The 14,710-nt window shown below is 37.0% G+C and overlaps 1 protein-coding gene across 1 annotated transcript in view; it reads right to left on the bottom strand.

Annotated features, from left to right (window-relative positions):
- The window catches only part of SF3B3 (splicing factor 3b subunit 3), a 69,119-nt gene that overhangs the window by 38,175 nt on the left and 16,234 nt on the right, over positions 1-14,710 (bottom strand). The window contains 5 exon segments of the mRNA XM_053702283.1: positions 6,124-6,279; positions 6,448-6,603; positions 6,840-6,991; positions 13,454-13,526; positions 13,900-13,995. Coding sequence (XP_053558258.1) covers positions 6,124-6,279; positions 6,448-6,603; positions 6,840-6,991; positions 13,454-13,526; positions 13,900-13,995 — 633 coding nt within the window.

Here is a 14,710-nt window from a genome sequence, read left to right as displayed (position 1 = left end):
TAGTAGTACGCTTAGCCAGGGTAGATATAGCTCCCTCCACCTTAGGGACTGTTTGCCAAGAGTCCCGGACAGTGTCAGCTATGGGATACATTTTCTTAAAATTAGGAGTAGGTGAGAACAGGATACCCGGTCTCTCCCATTCCCGCATAATAATTTCCGAGATTCTCTTAGGAACCCGAAAAACAGAGGCACCTCTAAATATTTGTCCATCTTACACAATTTCTCTGGTGGAACCACAATAGAGTCACAGTCATCCAGAGTCGCTAAAACCTCCCGAAGTAACAGGCAGAGGTGTTCGAGCTTAAAATTTGAAGGACATTACGTCCGAGATCGTCTGAGGTAACACTTCCCGAGTCGGAAAGTTCCCCCTCAGATAGAAGTTCCCTGACCCCCAATTCAGATCCCTGTGAGGGTACATCAGAAACAGCCATCAAAACATCAGAAGTCGCAGGATTAGGATTGGCTTCTGTCCTGCTGCGTTTGCCCTGTAACACTGGCAACTTAGATAAAACCTCTGTAAGGGTAGATGACATAACTGCAGCCATATCCTGCAGAGTAAATGAAGTGGACGCGGTTGAAGAACACAGCGTCGCTTGGGTGGGCGTTAAAGGTTGTGACGCTTGGGGAGAAAGTAGCGGCACACCCTGATTCTCATCAGTCTGAGAAGCATCGTTAGACATATTTGCATTAAAGAAAATCTGTTCTTTACAATGTAAGGCCCTTTCAGTACATGAGGGACAAAAAGAGTACTGCGCCTTTAAATAAAAGCGCAACAATTTTTCTGTTATCAGTCAAAACAACGTTTGCAGCAATAAAAAATGCGCCCAAATTAACTTAATATTGCTCCGCTTGTTTGTTTATGTTATATATCACTTTTCATCAATTTTGATCAATTTTTATGACACTCCAGGCCCCTGCACCTCGCCACAGCTGAGCCATCATAAATCACCTCAGTCTCAATGCCCAAACTGCCTAAAAGAAACCCCAAACATGAAGGTTATATAAAGTCCCATATTAAATAAGACCGCTTTTATCTGTAACAAGTGCCAGCAATCTCCTTGGAAAAGAAAATTAAAAAGGCACCTGAAAGTGCTGTCCGGCAGCAGGACAGCTCACCTGGTTTGAGAGGGTGCAGGACCTCACATGGACCTGTTAAGAGAGGAAAACTGAGTAAACCTACTCAGGTTTTCTAGTTAGGGCAGCAGATACTTGAGAAAACGCAGTGAGGATTGTACCTCACAAGTTCTCAAAAGCCACCTCTGCCCTACTGAAGAGGCTGATGTGGACTAGGCTAGACCCCAGAAAGGAACAGAGTAAGCTTACACTGCTAAAAAAAAAAAAAAAAAAATTTTTTTAAATATCTTGAAGAAAACCTCTCACCAGACACAAACTTCACCTCCTCCTTGTACTACAGGCAAAGAGAATGACTGGGGTTAGAGGGAAGGGAGGTGATATTTAACAGATTTGCTGTGGTGCTCTTTGCCTCCTCCTGCTGGCCAGGAGTGATATTCCCAATAGTAATTAGAGATGATACGTGAACTCACCGTGTCATTAGAATGAAATAAACCCTAGAACAAGAGGGCTGGCCAAAGAAAGCGGCCAAGGACGGCAACTTTGACATCTGAACAAGATCCACATACCAGACAGAAGAGGCCATGCTGATGCTATCAAACACATGACAATGTTCCAATACGATCTTGGAAATCAGTTGGAAAAAAAAAAAAAAAAAAGGCGAAAGGATGTAGTCAGGTTGCAAAACCAAGACACTGCTAATGCAGCCACCATCTCCACCTGAGGATCCCTGGACCTGAAAAAGGTACCTGGGAAATTGAGAAAACACATCTGTATAGAGACACCACTCTCCCGGATGTAAAGACTTGTGGCTGAGATAATCCACCTCCTAAATCATAGAAAATAGACAGGAGATGAATTCCATCCAAGTATTCAAGATACTTAATTGCTAAGGAACTACGAGTCCCTATTGATTGACATATTCCACAGTTGTGATATTGTCTGTCTGAAAGCAAAAAATGAAAGTTATCTCCTATAAGAGACCAAGCCTGAAAGAGCTCTGAAAAAATAGCACAGAGTTCTAATGGAAACCTCACCTCTTGAAGTTTCCAAACCCCTTGTGCTGTCAAAAGACCCTCAGAAAGCTCCCCAAACTGGAAAACTTGCATCCATTAAGAACACAGTCTGGGAAGGACAGATGAATAAAAGGAAGCCCCAGAAAAATATGATAGACTAATCACCAAAACAGAGAGAGAAGAGTGTTAGTATTTAAAAATATCAACTGTGATATCTAAAAACAATCCCTGCATCATTGATTCAGTATGAGAAAAAAAAAAAAAAAAAAAAAGATCTCAGAATGAGCAAAGGGAACCACGCCCGATGCTGCAGTAAAACTTCCATGCACATAGCCACTGAAAAGTGTTCTAGACAGTAAGTTAGACAGGCTAACACCACTTACAATTTACTTTTGTCCAATAAAGACAAATACATGAACACAGAATCCATCTAGAAACCCAAAAAGAAGTGACCCTTATCTGAAAAATCCCAAAACTCTTAGGTAAATTAAATCCTCTAACCATGTCTTGAAGAAACAAAACTTAGTTGATTAATGAGGGATTCCACAAAAAGAAAAAGTCCATATATTTGAATACTGCTCTTTCATATGTATGTATGTATTGGGTACTTGTAAAGCGCGTCTAATCACCCGTAAGGGACTGAAGACGCTGCTCATTGAATCAACCTCGGAAGGATGAAAGGACCTCGCCGAAAATCAAACCTGCAACCCTCAGGTTGCTACAGAGCTCAGCCACAGTGCATTAGCATGCTGAGCTATCTGTCCGCCTTTTACAGTGCTTACACTCTGAGTTAACCAAATTATCAGCTGATAAAAACAGTAGTTATTACCCAAATAAATGGAATACAATAAATTGACCTCAAATGTTAAAGGGCTGTATTAACCCTGCCAGGAAATGAATCTATGACCCTTAGATCTAGAACAAGTGTTTGTCAGGACATTCACCAACTGATCTACATCACCGGACTAAAAGTAGGGCACAAAAAAAAACCCTCTAAACCTCCAGAAATAGTGGAGATAATAGAAATCAAACAAATTATTATCCTAACAAGATAGGGATAATAAAATATATTTGAAATACTAAATATAGTAAACATAATTAATTGAATACATCTTAAGTAAACAGAATAAGCAGTTTCAGATTCTCAAGTATATAACTAACTGTTCAACAAAGGTTGAGAGAACAGTAATGTCAGCCACACATAAAGCTGAGCTAGAAATATAAACAGTACATGAATATGCTCTACTAAGGTTATATTTAAAATTCTAAAGAATCCTAAAAGCAAAGTACCAATTTCCATAGAAATAGTAGTACAGTCCCAAGAGGGAATCAGAATAACCATTCTCTAGAATATAATACAGATAGTATATTAAATAGGAAAAAACCTCAAAAGCAAAAACGTTAAAATCCAGATTTGAAAAGGATTATTAACATAGTTAATAGGACTAGACTCCTAAAAACTATAAAAAGAAAACGTCCTTCAAGAACAAAAAAAAAATAAAAAAAATGTTCATATGAAAAATAAGGAAAATTTTAACAAACTGTATGATACATGATCCTTTGAGCCAAAGAAACAGTCATCAGTAGAATAAACTTAAATATGCTGTCAGTCAGAACAAAATTAATTAAATCTTAACAATTTTGAAAAGACCTGGTAGGTTTACTTAAAGGCATAATAGCAGTCATAGCCTTTTATTATCGAAGCAACATGTGATATTTGCAGACGACATCAAGTACACGAACTGAATATGTAAAAAAAAAAAACAGCAAATGCTATTGTACATGTAGAAACATTGCTAGCATAAAACAAATAAATGCAACATAATTGAGCTGAAGAAATAACAGCTTAAAAAATGAAAAGAACACACTTAGCTTTGTAGAATTGTGTTCCAGGGCATCATAGTTTCTACAGTAACATCAGAGTCAGGATCAGAATGAGACATCTCGCAAAACATTCAATTTCCAAAAAGTAAGTTTCAGTAGAGAAAAACAAAAAGCAGGCATAATAGCTTTCAAAGTTCATGAAAACAGCAAACAATAGAGGGAGAGGAGTAAAACTACTAAAACTTGGTGCCAAGAATGAAGCATTACGCAAAAAGTTAAAAAAAGTTTGGCCCAAAACTAACACCAGGAAATGACTACTTGCGTCATAAACGCGCCAAAACAACTAGCATCAAAGACGCAGGAAATGACGAACTTTGTGCCAAAAAATTTTGCGACAAAAACGACGCAATAAAAAACAGCATTTTGCACCCTCAAAAGCCTAGATTTGCCCCCCTGAAAAAATGAAAGTCAAATTGAAAAAGACTGAACCCCAGGTAAGAAAAAAGTTTAAATAAACTTCTCAAACATGATTCCTATACTGAATCTGTTTAGACTGCAAAGGGAAATACATAGACCTGACTCATGGCAAATATAAGTAAAATACATATATTTAAAATATTATATTACTACATAAAGCGCCAAACCATAGCTGAGAGTGTCTTAAATAATGATGCATACTTCCAAAAATACACCCACCCACATAAAGCAGATAGTTTTCAGTACTGGTTTGGCTATCAGCTGAGGTATTGGGTATATGAGTATATCGGTCTGAAAAGGGAGGTAGGAGATAAATCCCTATGACCGATAACGGAGAACCCTTCAAAAGATTTCCCGCAAGGGAAAGCATAAAATCAATAGGCGATACTCTCTTCACATCCCTCTGACAAACACTGTACTGTGAGAGGAATTGGGCTTCAGAATGCTTAAAAAGCACTCATCATAGAAGTAATAGTCATTTCAGACATCCCAACCTGCAAAAACTCATTTCAGGGAGGTGGTTACACCGGCTTGCGCTCAACCCCCCCCCCACCCCAAAAAAAAAGTGGTTTCATGTTCCTTTAAATTGTTACCGGACCAAATTATATTTTTTTTTTAAAAGAATATATATATATATTTTTTTTTTTATACAGTTCATGGCAGAAATTGTAAATCTGAACTAGAAAACATTTTTTAGATTACCTTTCTCTCACCATTACACCCTCCTCTCTGTTACAGGCATAGGTTGCTCCACATACACTCCTGCCATTGTCTTTTTTAGCGTGTTATCCAGCGTTTGTAGCTGGTTAAAATCTTTTTAACCTTGTTTTTTCAATAAAGGATATTTTTTATTTATAAGAAACCCTCGTTGCAGTGCCTGCTTACTACTTGTACTCTGGATTTGGACTTGTGGCTTGGTTTCGCCACAGCTACGGCACTCCGTTTTCCAGGTGGGTTGAACCTGAAATCTGTTAGACCGGTGTCATTTCCGGTCTCTTAGCCGGTTCCACGGCTGTTGCCAGTCAGGCCGCACGCCTCACAGCATCAACTGCTCCACAGCCACCTGACCTCTTAAGAGTATGGGAACCTGGAGGTATGAATATATCAGGTCTGCTGCTGTCTTGCACCGCACTAGAGTAGAGATCAGGAAGGAGGGAAAAAGTCTAGAGAGGAACACAGTAACTATTTATATTGAGCTATAACGGAACAGTGACACCTAGAGGTAGAAATGAAAAGTGCAGGCACACTTGATTTTATCTGGTACCGCTATTTCCGGGAGATTATGTTTCATTTGCAGGTGTCAGGGAGCAGCTTTTTCAGTGCGGGAGACTCCCGGACCTTCCGGGAGAGTTGGGATGTCTGGTATTTATAGGCATTTTGAGGTTTGGGAAACTTTGCCCCTCCTGGTAGGATTGTATATCCCATACGTCACTAGCTCATGGACTCTTGCCAATTATATGAAAGAAATACTCTTCAACAAGGCTGTGTAGAACATAGTATAAGGTAAAAGGAATTCCCACACAGCTTTGTTTGAACATGGCAGCTTCCATTAGTTTATAGAAAATAAAACTTTACACTTATTTTCAATTTTTAAACAAAATGATAAAAATAGATCTACATATTATTCAAAGCCGTATTTGTGCCTATAAAACATCACGTCTAACATTTATTAACATCCCTTTATACCTATTGAACATGTTACAGTTAATTATTAAATAAATGACTGTTCACTTACTGATGGGTCCAAGGAGATTATGCGGACAGTGTTATCTACGAGCCCGACAGCCAGAAAACGGGAGCGCTGCTCTCCAGGAGGAACATTAGCCAAGCTCATACACACAACATCAGCGGACATTTCCTTTCGCTCTGTGTACTCATTCAGCTGGCCTGACTTTATAATAAAAAATAAAATAAAAATATACATAACATAATAGAAATTAAACATTTAAAACAAAAGAATAGCTATAACAAATAATGAGGGGGGGGGGGAAACAACTTTTAATACATGTAATATAAGAAGTAAAAAACAAACTAAATGTGCCATTCTTTAGCTACTTACTGGATCCATCTCAAAGTACACCAGCTCTCCCCCAGTCAGTGCAATAACAACCTGACGCTGGTTAACAGCACACTTCACAATTATCTTTTTTCCAGGCGTTTTCCACTCGTTTACTCTCTTGTCTGCTCGGATGTGTCGAATTCCATCTGGATATACCTGCAGAAAGTGAAAGTTGCGCCACACAACTTTATTTACCAGCTAGATATTTATTTTCAAGTTTAAATACTTTTTTTTACACTACAAGTTGAAAACACAAACAAAACGTTATTCAGGATTGAAGGAGAATTACGATCTACAACAAAGGATGTGCACTAGCCTCCTGCAGACAGCATCCTCTTAGCTAGACCTTTTCTGCGCCATGAACAGACTATAGGTGAAGAAAACACACATACCTGCACTAAAGCATCTTCACCCAGCAGGGAGCAGGACAGAGTTGGAGTAGTCCCAAGAAAACCAGAATCTGTTACTTCTTCCACAGTCTCACCAATAGAAAGTACCAGGGTGGCATTTACGAAGGACACAATGATGTAAGCATCATACTCATCTGTAAACAGAAACACAATGGTACATATTATCCATAAAGTATCAGGAAATTTAATCACAATGTGCTGCTCTAACATCAATAGTGGAGATTCACTAGATGCTATTTCTAGAAGGGAGACCCAATTTATCAATATTAACCCATTATAAGACTAGAGTTTTAATGCCCTGCCTTAGGCAAATGTAAGACTAGAATGATTTACGCCCTTACAAATTTCTAGGTGCTGTGTGAAAACCAACCACCAGCAATGAATATTTTTGTAATGGCCAAGTCTAAAGAGACATTAAATGCATAATAGATTTACCATGCTTATAACACAATAAAACACAGATATAAGTTGTGCCTTGCTGGCTGATAAGGCTCCACAAATACTCAATTCCTACTGACATAATTCAGTTTATTTATGAAAAGAATCAGCATTATCAATGAACACTAAAAGCAGCTTAAAGGGACACTGAACCCAATTTTTTTTATTTTGTGATTCAGATAGAGCATGAAATTTTAAGCAACTTTCTAATTTACTCCTAATAGCAAAAGTTATTCATTCTCTTGGTATCTTTATTTGAAAAGAATGTAGGTTTAGATGACGGACCATTTTTGGTAACCGACCCGAGTTCTTGCTGATTGGTGGATAAATCCATCCACCAATAAGCAAGTGCTGTCCAGGGTTTCTGCACTTTCAAATAAAAATAGCAAGAGAACGAAGAAAAATTAATAGGAGTAAATTATAAAGTTGCTTAAAATTGCATGCTCTATCTGAATCATGGAAGAAAAAAATGTGTGTTCAGTATCTATTTAAGCATTAATCCTACCAGCTGTGCAATACTTTTAACACTAAAAGTTAAAGGGATACTAAACCCAGATATTTTCTTTAATGATTCAGGTAGAGCATGCAATTTTAAACTCTCTATGTTACTCATAATATAAATTTTTCTTTCTTGCCATCTTTATTATTTGAAAAGCAGGAATGTAAAGCTTAGGAGCCGGACCATTTTAAGTTCAGCACCATGGATAGCGCTTGCTTATTGGTGGCTAAATGTAGCCACCAATAAACAAGCGCTATCCATGGTGCTGAACCAAAAATGGTCCGGCTCCTAAGCTTTACATTCCTGTTTTTCAAATAAAGATGGCAAGAGAAACAAGAAAAATTTATAATAGGAGTAAAATAAAAAGTTGCTTAAAATTGCATGCTCTATCTGAATCATTAAATATCTGGGATTAGTATCCCTTTAAGTGGCGTTTTACAATTATGCAAACCACTACAGTACTACAGTAGTACACAACCATTTCTAAAGCAAGAACTTTCACCAGACACTAGAATTATGTAAACCATTTCTAAGAAAATGGTAATGGAATTTTACTCACTGCACACCATTTTCACAGTCTGAGAAGACAGTCTATTGTTCTGCCTAGTCAATATATCAGAAAAATCAGGAAGCTGACGTTTACAGGGACATGGAACTTAAAACTTGCTATGATTATTTTAGACCACTGTTCATGACATATTTAAAATATACTTAAAAGGAAAAAAATATAATAGTACCCACCTACTTACATAATGCTGTTGCATAGCTCCTAATAGTTAATATGGCCAAGCACCCAACTTGACAGATATTGGGGTCAGTGTTCTCCTCAGGACCTTTTAAATGGGTCCACAACCTGGCTGATTTTACTGAACACACAGCTAAAATTTCAATCAATATTAAACTAAAATTATCTAATAACATTTATCAATGTTTATTGCACAAATTATCATTAAACAAAATTTGTGGAGAACACGGTGGGTGAATATTCAGCAAAAAGGAACAGAAAAAAATAAAAATCTAACAGTATATGATGTAGTCAAAATGTAGGGTTTTAAATTTCCCTTGAAATGGCCAACAGATTGGACATGGCACTATGATCTGGACTCTCGTGGTCATCAGGTTAGAGGTTTTATATTGCCTTGACTCACTAATTTAAAAAAAAAAAAAAAAAAAACGTGCAACATGTATGAGATTCAAATCAAATTGGTTACTCTAGAATGTTTACAATAGCTCTGAGGATTTACAGTATTATTTAAGCAGTCAGGGAGTGTGAAGGTTTCAGCTTCAAGTAGTACAAGGAAATCCAGAATTGTGGACATCAGAAGAGAATGGCTCAAATACACACCTGCGTGTGTGGAGGGGGGTTAAAAATCAGCACCTCCTCCACCACCAGCCACCTGTGGAAGAAAAAGAAAGGCTTGGTATTGGGAGTGTGTATCACCAAGTACCAGCCAGAGTTAGTATAAGCTGTCACAAGATTATGTAACAGATGACATGAAAGGTGTTGTGAAGGACCCATCATCACCAGCAATACAAAAGGAGTTTAACCCAAGAGCAGCAATGTGGAGGGAAAATAAAATGCTCAGTTTTCATCCTTGGCTTTTTTTGAAATAAATATAAAGCAAACGTATGCCATTTAAAAAGACCATTATTTATTGGGAGGGGGATGTAGAAAAATGAGAATTTAAAGGGACACTGTACCCAAAATTTTTCTTTCATGATTCAGATTGAGCATGACATTTTAAGCAACTTTCTAATTTACTCCTATTATCAAATTTTATTCATTCTCTTTGTATCTTTATTTGAAATGCAAGAATGTAAGTTTAGATGCAGGCCCATTTTTGGTGAACAACCTGGGTTGTCCTTGCTGATTGGTGGATAAATTCATCCACCAATAAAAAGGTGCTGTCCAGAGTACTGAAACCAAAAAAAAGTTTAGATGCCTTCTTTTTCAAATAATGATAGCAAGAGAACGAAGAAAAATTGATAATAGGAGTAAATTAGAAAGTTGCATGTTCTATCTGAATTACAAAAGAAAAAATTTGGGTACAATGTCCCTTTAATAATTTGTCAAATGGTTTCAAAATAAAATTTAAACTTAAAAAGGGACATAGTACTTAACTGCATAAAATAAAATATTTCAAGATAAAGCCAGTTTGAGAACAGTATTGTAATTCTAGTTCCAAGATGCATCTTAAGAATAAACAAAAAAAACAAAAACACACACAAGAGCAACAAAGTATTCAGTTAAAAAACCTGGAAAACGTAAAAACGGACAGTCTATCATAATAAAATGCAAATTGAAAAGAACATTTTAATATTTAACAAATGCCCAATGCTGTGTGTTTAGCCCCAGTAGTACACCTGTGTAATAATCATACAGGAGACTGACTATTGGTGAATGTATGCGTATGCTGCTCCTGATTTGCTCACCAACTGTGGCATGTAATGTATTGAGGACCCTAAACACAGCTATAATTATGTGTTTAAAAGGGGGCAGTAAACACCTTGTAATTATAAGCCATTTATATTGTGCTGCTATAGCATATATTAAAGTCTAAAAATGTGCTGCAACCGTTTATCACTAGCCTCCCAAAACTATTTATAGAAGCCAATCTGGGCTTGAGTCTACAAGACAAGGCTAGCCATGTCACAATGTTAGTATAAAGTAAAATTGTTTTGAAGTTTTCCATTATAGCCAATTATGGATGTATATGTAGCAGGGTTAGCCTTGAGAAGTCTACAGTGTGCTTTACAAGCTCTGAGAAATAGAAAATACACAACTGTCAGAGCTAAATTAGATGAAAGGGAGGCAAATAATAAAGTATCATGCAAAGTGGTTTTACCATGCATCACTAAACATTTATATTCAAACCTCAAGCTGTCCCTTTCACTCATTGCTAGCAATTGTTTAATACTAAAGTGCTCCAATGAATTGCAGCATTACTACAACAGAATGTCCCTTTACCAGTGCCACAATGATTTATACATTTACTGAAATTTTAAGTGTCCAAATTAGTGTACTATTCAAAAGGATGTAAAAAAGAAAAAGAAAAAAAGAAGCTCTAAATCATTACAGCATGTAATTTTAAGACTAGCGACCCTTCACCTCCGTGTTCAACCCCCTGAAGTGGTTAAACACACAGTAGAAGTATTGTTGGCACCTGTAGAGCACTACTGGAGCCGATCTGAATATGCCACTGATAGAATCAACAGCGCAGTTAGACAGCTGAGTTGCGAGTCTAGCGCTGCTGATTGCTTCAGCGGTAGTTTCTGCTCTGGACCAGCAGTGCTTCGCAGGTGCCAAACACTACTTCTACTGTGTGTTTAACAACACTGCAGGGGGTTAAAAAGAGGGGTGCAGAATTGCTAGTCTTAAAGGGACATAAAAACCCAACATCTCTCATGATTCAGATAGAGAATACAATTTTAAACAACTTTCAAATTTACTTTATGGTCTAAATTGCTTCACTCTGTTGGTATCCTTTGTTAAACAGCAATGTACATAGGTGAGACAATAAGAAATGTGCAGCCACCAATCAGTAGCGCCTGAGCCTACATAGTCATGCTTTCTAAAAAAAGGATACCAACATAACAAAACAGAATTAGATACAATATACATTGGGGGGGAAAAAAAAAAAGAAGTTGTTTAAAATTGCATACTCTCTCTGAAGCATGAAAAACATTTTTTGGGGTTTCAGATCCCTCTAAAATGATATGCTCTAGCAAATTGATGTTGTTTCTCAACTATAATGGCCCTTTAAAAGATGGTCAAGAACTAGTATGAAAATGTACTCGCCACGGTCACATTTAATGGTAAAGTCCCAGACGAAGAATGATTCCTATTCCTGAATGCTAAGGACTATATCTTTGTTAACTAACTTTTTTTGGGTGACAAACACACAACCCTAGAACAGTGGTCAGTTTTGAATGTATTATATTGTCATTGCAGTTTAGGTGCACTCTCTAATGATACAATTACAAAACTCGGAATTCTATCAAAGTGCAGTATTATATAAAGTGTTACTTATATGCTTTAAAAGAATCACAAACTATTAAAACAAACAAAAAAAACGCAACACTTATTTAGGAAGGGGAGTTAAACATTACAAAGTTTAAATCTTCAATAAATGTTGCAGCAAAGAGATCAATTATAAAATTTACTTAAAGGGACAGTGTACACCAATAATACACTTACCAGTTTGAATTCCTTGTCCCACAAAGTTTACCAATTTGAAATGGCCAGACTATGCAATACGTCATGTCCTTATTGATTTTTGTTGCTTCCCTAACACTCGCTCCGGAGCCAAGGTGGTTGCTTTGCCCATGCGCTACACTTGCAGTAGTGTCTTAAACAGGGCATGGGACACACAGGGCAATTGCAGCACCACTATATATACTGTTGGGGAGGATGCAGAGTAAAACTGGGGCACAAGCATCTGGTGGGAGGAACTGTATGGGTATGTGTGGGTGTACTCCGGCTTCTGTGTGCCGTGAAGGGAAGGATGCTGCAGAAGATGCAAGGTGGTGTATGGAGCACCGTGGCCTACGAGTTTCAGCTAGCACTAGGACACCAGATTATTTAATAAGAATGTGAGCAGGTCATGCACTTCGTTCTGTAACCCTAAATTATAACCCTGCAATCACTGGTGAATTTTAAGTGTCTAATTGTGCACCACTAGAAGCCTCTTTTCAATCACTGGCCACTTATTAATGCAACTAAGTACAAGAGCATTGTCATTATGCTATATTCTGCTGTGCGATACACAATGACAGCAAAAGTAAAAATACAGATACATGATCAAAATGGCTATACACCAATAGTTTAAACTATTGTTTAAATAATCCAGTAGAACATCCACTTCAGTAATAAATATTTCCCTGTGGTGTCCATCATTAAAATGCGACCCTCTCTTCTGGGAATTAAAAACGCAGAGTGAAACAAATGTAACGCCTGCGCTAGTCGCCATGAACAAGCATGGAAAGATGTGCTCGACTCACCACAAAAAAATAAATAAATCAATAAGCATTTGACGCATTAGATTGGAGGAGTCTGGCAGCCATTTCAAATCGGTAAACTTCATGAAACATACAAAAGAATCAACCTACAAAGAAATGAGGGAAAATTTGGAGTATGTTTTAAGGACTTATCAGAGTAGAAGAAATCCAAGCTTCTGTGTGTAATATTGGTGTATACTGTCCCTTTAAGTTCCTAAAGGAAATGGAGTACCATAATATAAATAAAAACCTAAATAGCTGTAATGTGTGTGTGTGTGTGTTTTACATACATCTTTTTAAATGAATCGCTTTAAAGGGAGTACATTTTATATTAATTACAGCCAATATATAATATGAAAAGCAACAGGGATCAAAAGGAAAATTATTAACATGGAGGTGGACTGAGACTTATGAATATAAAAGTCAACACGACAGGAATGCAGTGCAAACCGTTCCCTCATGAAGGTAAAAAGTGTGAGGTACATGCATATTTATTTTAATAAAATAGAAATTCAGTTTTAACATTTTACCAATGTTGCAGAGGTAAGAAGAAAGTAGTATCCATTACATTTAACATTAACCTCCATCATTCATTTAAATAATTTATATAGTGTATTATGTCTGACAAAAAGGTAAAAATGCTAAATTATAGGCAATATACCTTCAATGTGTCTTCTCACTGTCCACACAGCATTGGGGTTACCAGGAAGTTCTGACACGGCCATTTCAGACACCTAAAATGGAAAATTAAGAAAATATGTATAAGAAAAGACCAACAACAGAGGAATGTTGTTGTTTAATTAAGTAAAATAGCTCAGAGAGATGGTCTTCTCCATGGAGAACATCAGAGAAGAGACATGAAAGCTCATCACATTGTGCTTTTGCCATACATATGTACTGAACAGAACATGAAAATGCACTTGCAACGGAAATTTTAAATAAGGATTCTTAGGCACAAAACTGCTGTGTGCCTGACAGCTGCATGCAATACAATGATTTAAGAAAATAACACCAGAATGCTAGTTATATACTTACAATGCTTTGTTCATTTTGGCTATCAGAGGTCTCAAAGGATAGTTACTAATTAAAATACAAGTCAGAAGTTACCTCAAGCCCATGTCTCAAGACTCTAAGAGAAGAGCGTGGTCCACGTCCAGAAGCAACATAGAGCTGGGGTGTATCTTCATTGGCCAAGTCAGCTATCTGAAAAAGGGAAACAGATAACTTTGGCAGGTCAGATATTTTTTTTTGTACAGAACACAAACCCTAGCGACAATTTTATTTCAAGAAGGAACTTCTTTTGCACATACATCAAGATAAACGTATTATTGAAAGTTAGTGTTCAAAAAATATAATATAAGAAAAAGTATAACATGTACGGTCACAGTTGAATGGATAATTTTAAAGGGACAGTCTACACCAGAATTGTTATGGTTTTAAAAGATAGATAATCCCTTTATTACCCATTCCCCAGTTTTGCATAAGCAACACTTATATTAATACATTTTTATATCTGTGATTACCTTGTATCCCATCTAAGCATCTTATGCCAGCTACTAATCACTATTGACTTGCATTTTAGCAAATGAGTACAGTGTTGTGCTAACTCTTAAATAACTCAATTGGCATTAGCACAATGTTATCTATATGGCCCACATGAACTAACAGTCTCCTGTTGTGAAAACTAATTAAAAAAAAAACATGCAATAAGAGGCTGTCGGTCGTGGCTTAGAAACAGGCAGAAAATTATAAGGTATATGAATATAACAATGTTGGTTGTGGAAAGCTGGGAATGGGTAGTAAAGGCGTTCTTATCTTTAGTGTTGACTATCCCTTTAATGCCCTCACAACTTAGAAAAGTAGTTAGTTTAACAAAACACTTCATATGAACAGGTAGGTAAGCAAGCTGGTGGCACAG

The sequence above is a fragment of the Bombina bombina genome, chromosome 1 (genome assembly GCF_027579735.1).
Source record: "Bombina bombina isolate aBomBom1 chromosome 1, aBomBom1.pri, whole genome shotgun sequence".
NCBI lineage: Eukaryota > Metazoa > Chordata > Amphibia > Anura > Bombinatoridae > Bombina > Bombina bombina.
This window is presented reverse-complemented; position numbering and strand designations above follow the sequence as displayed.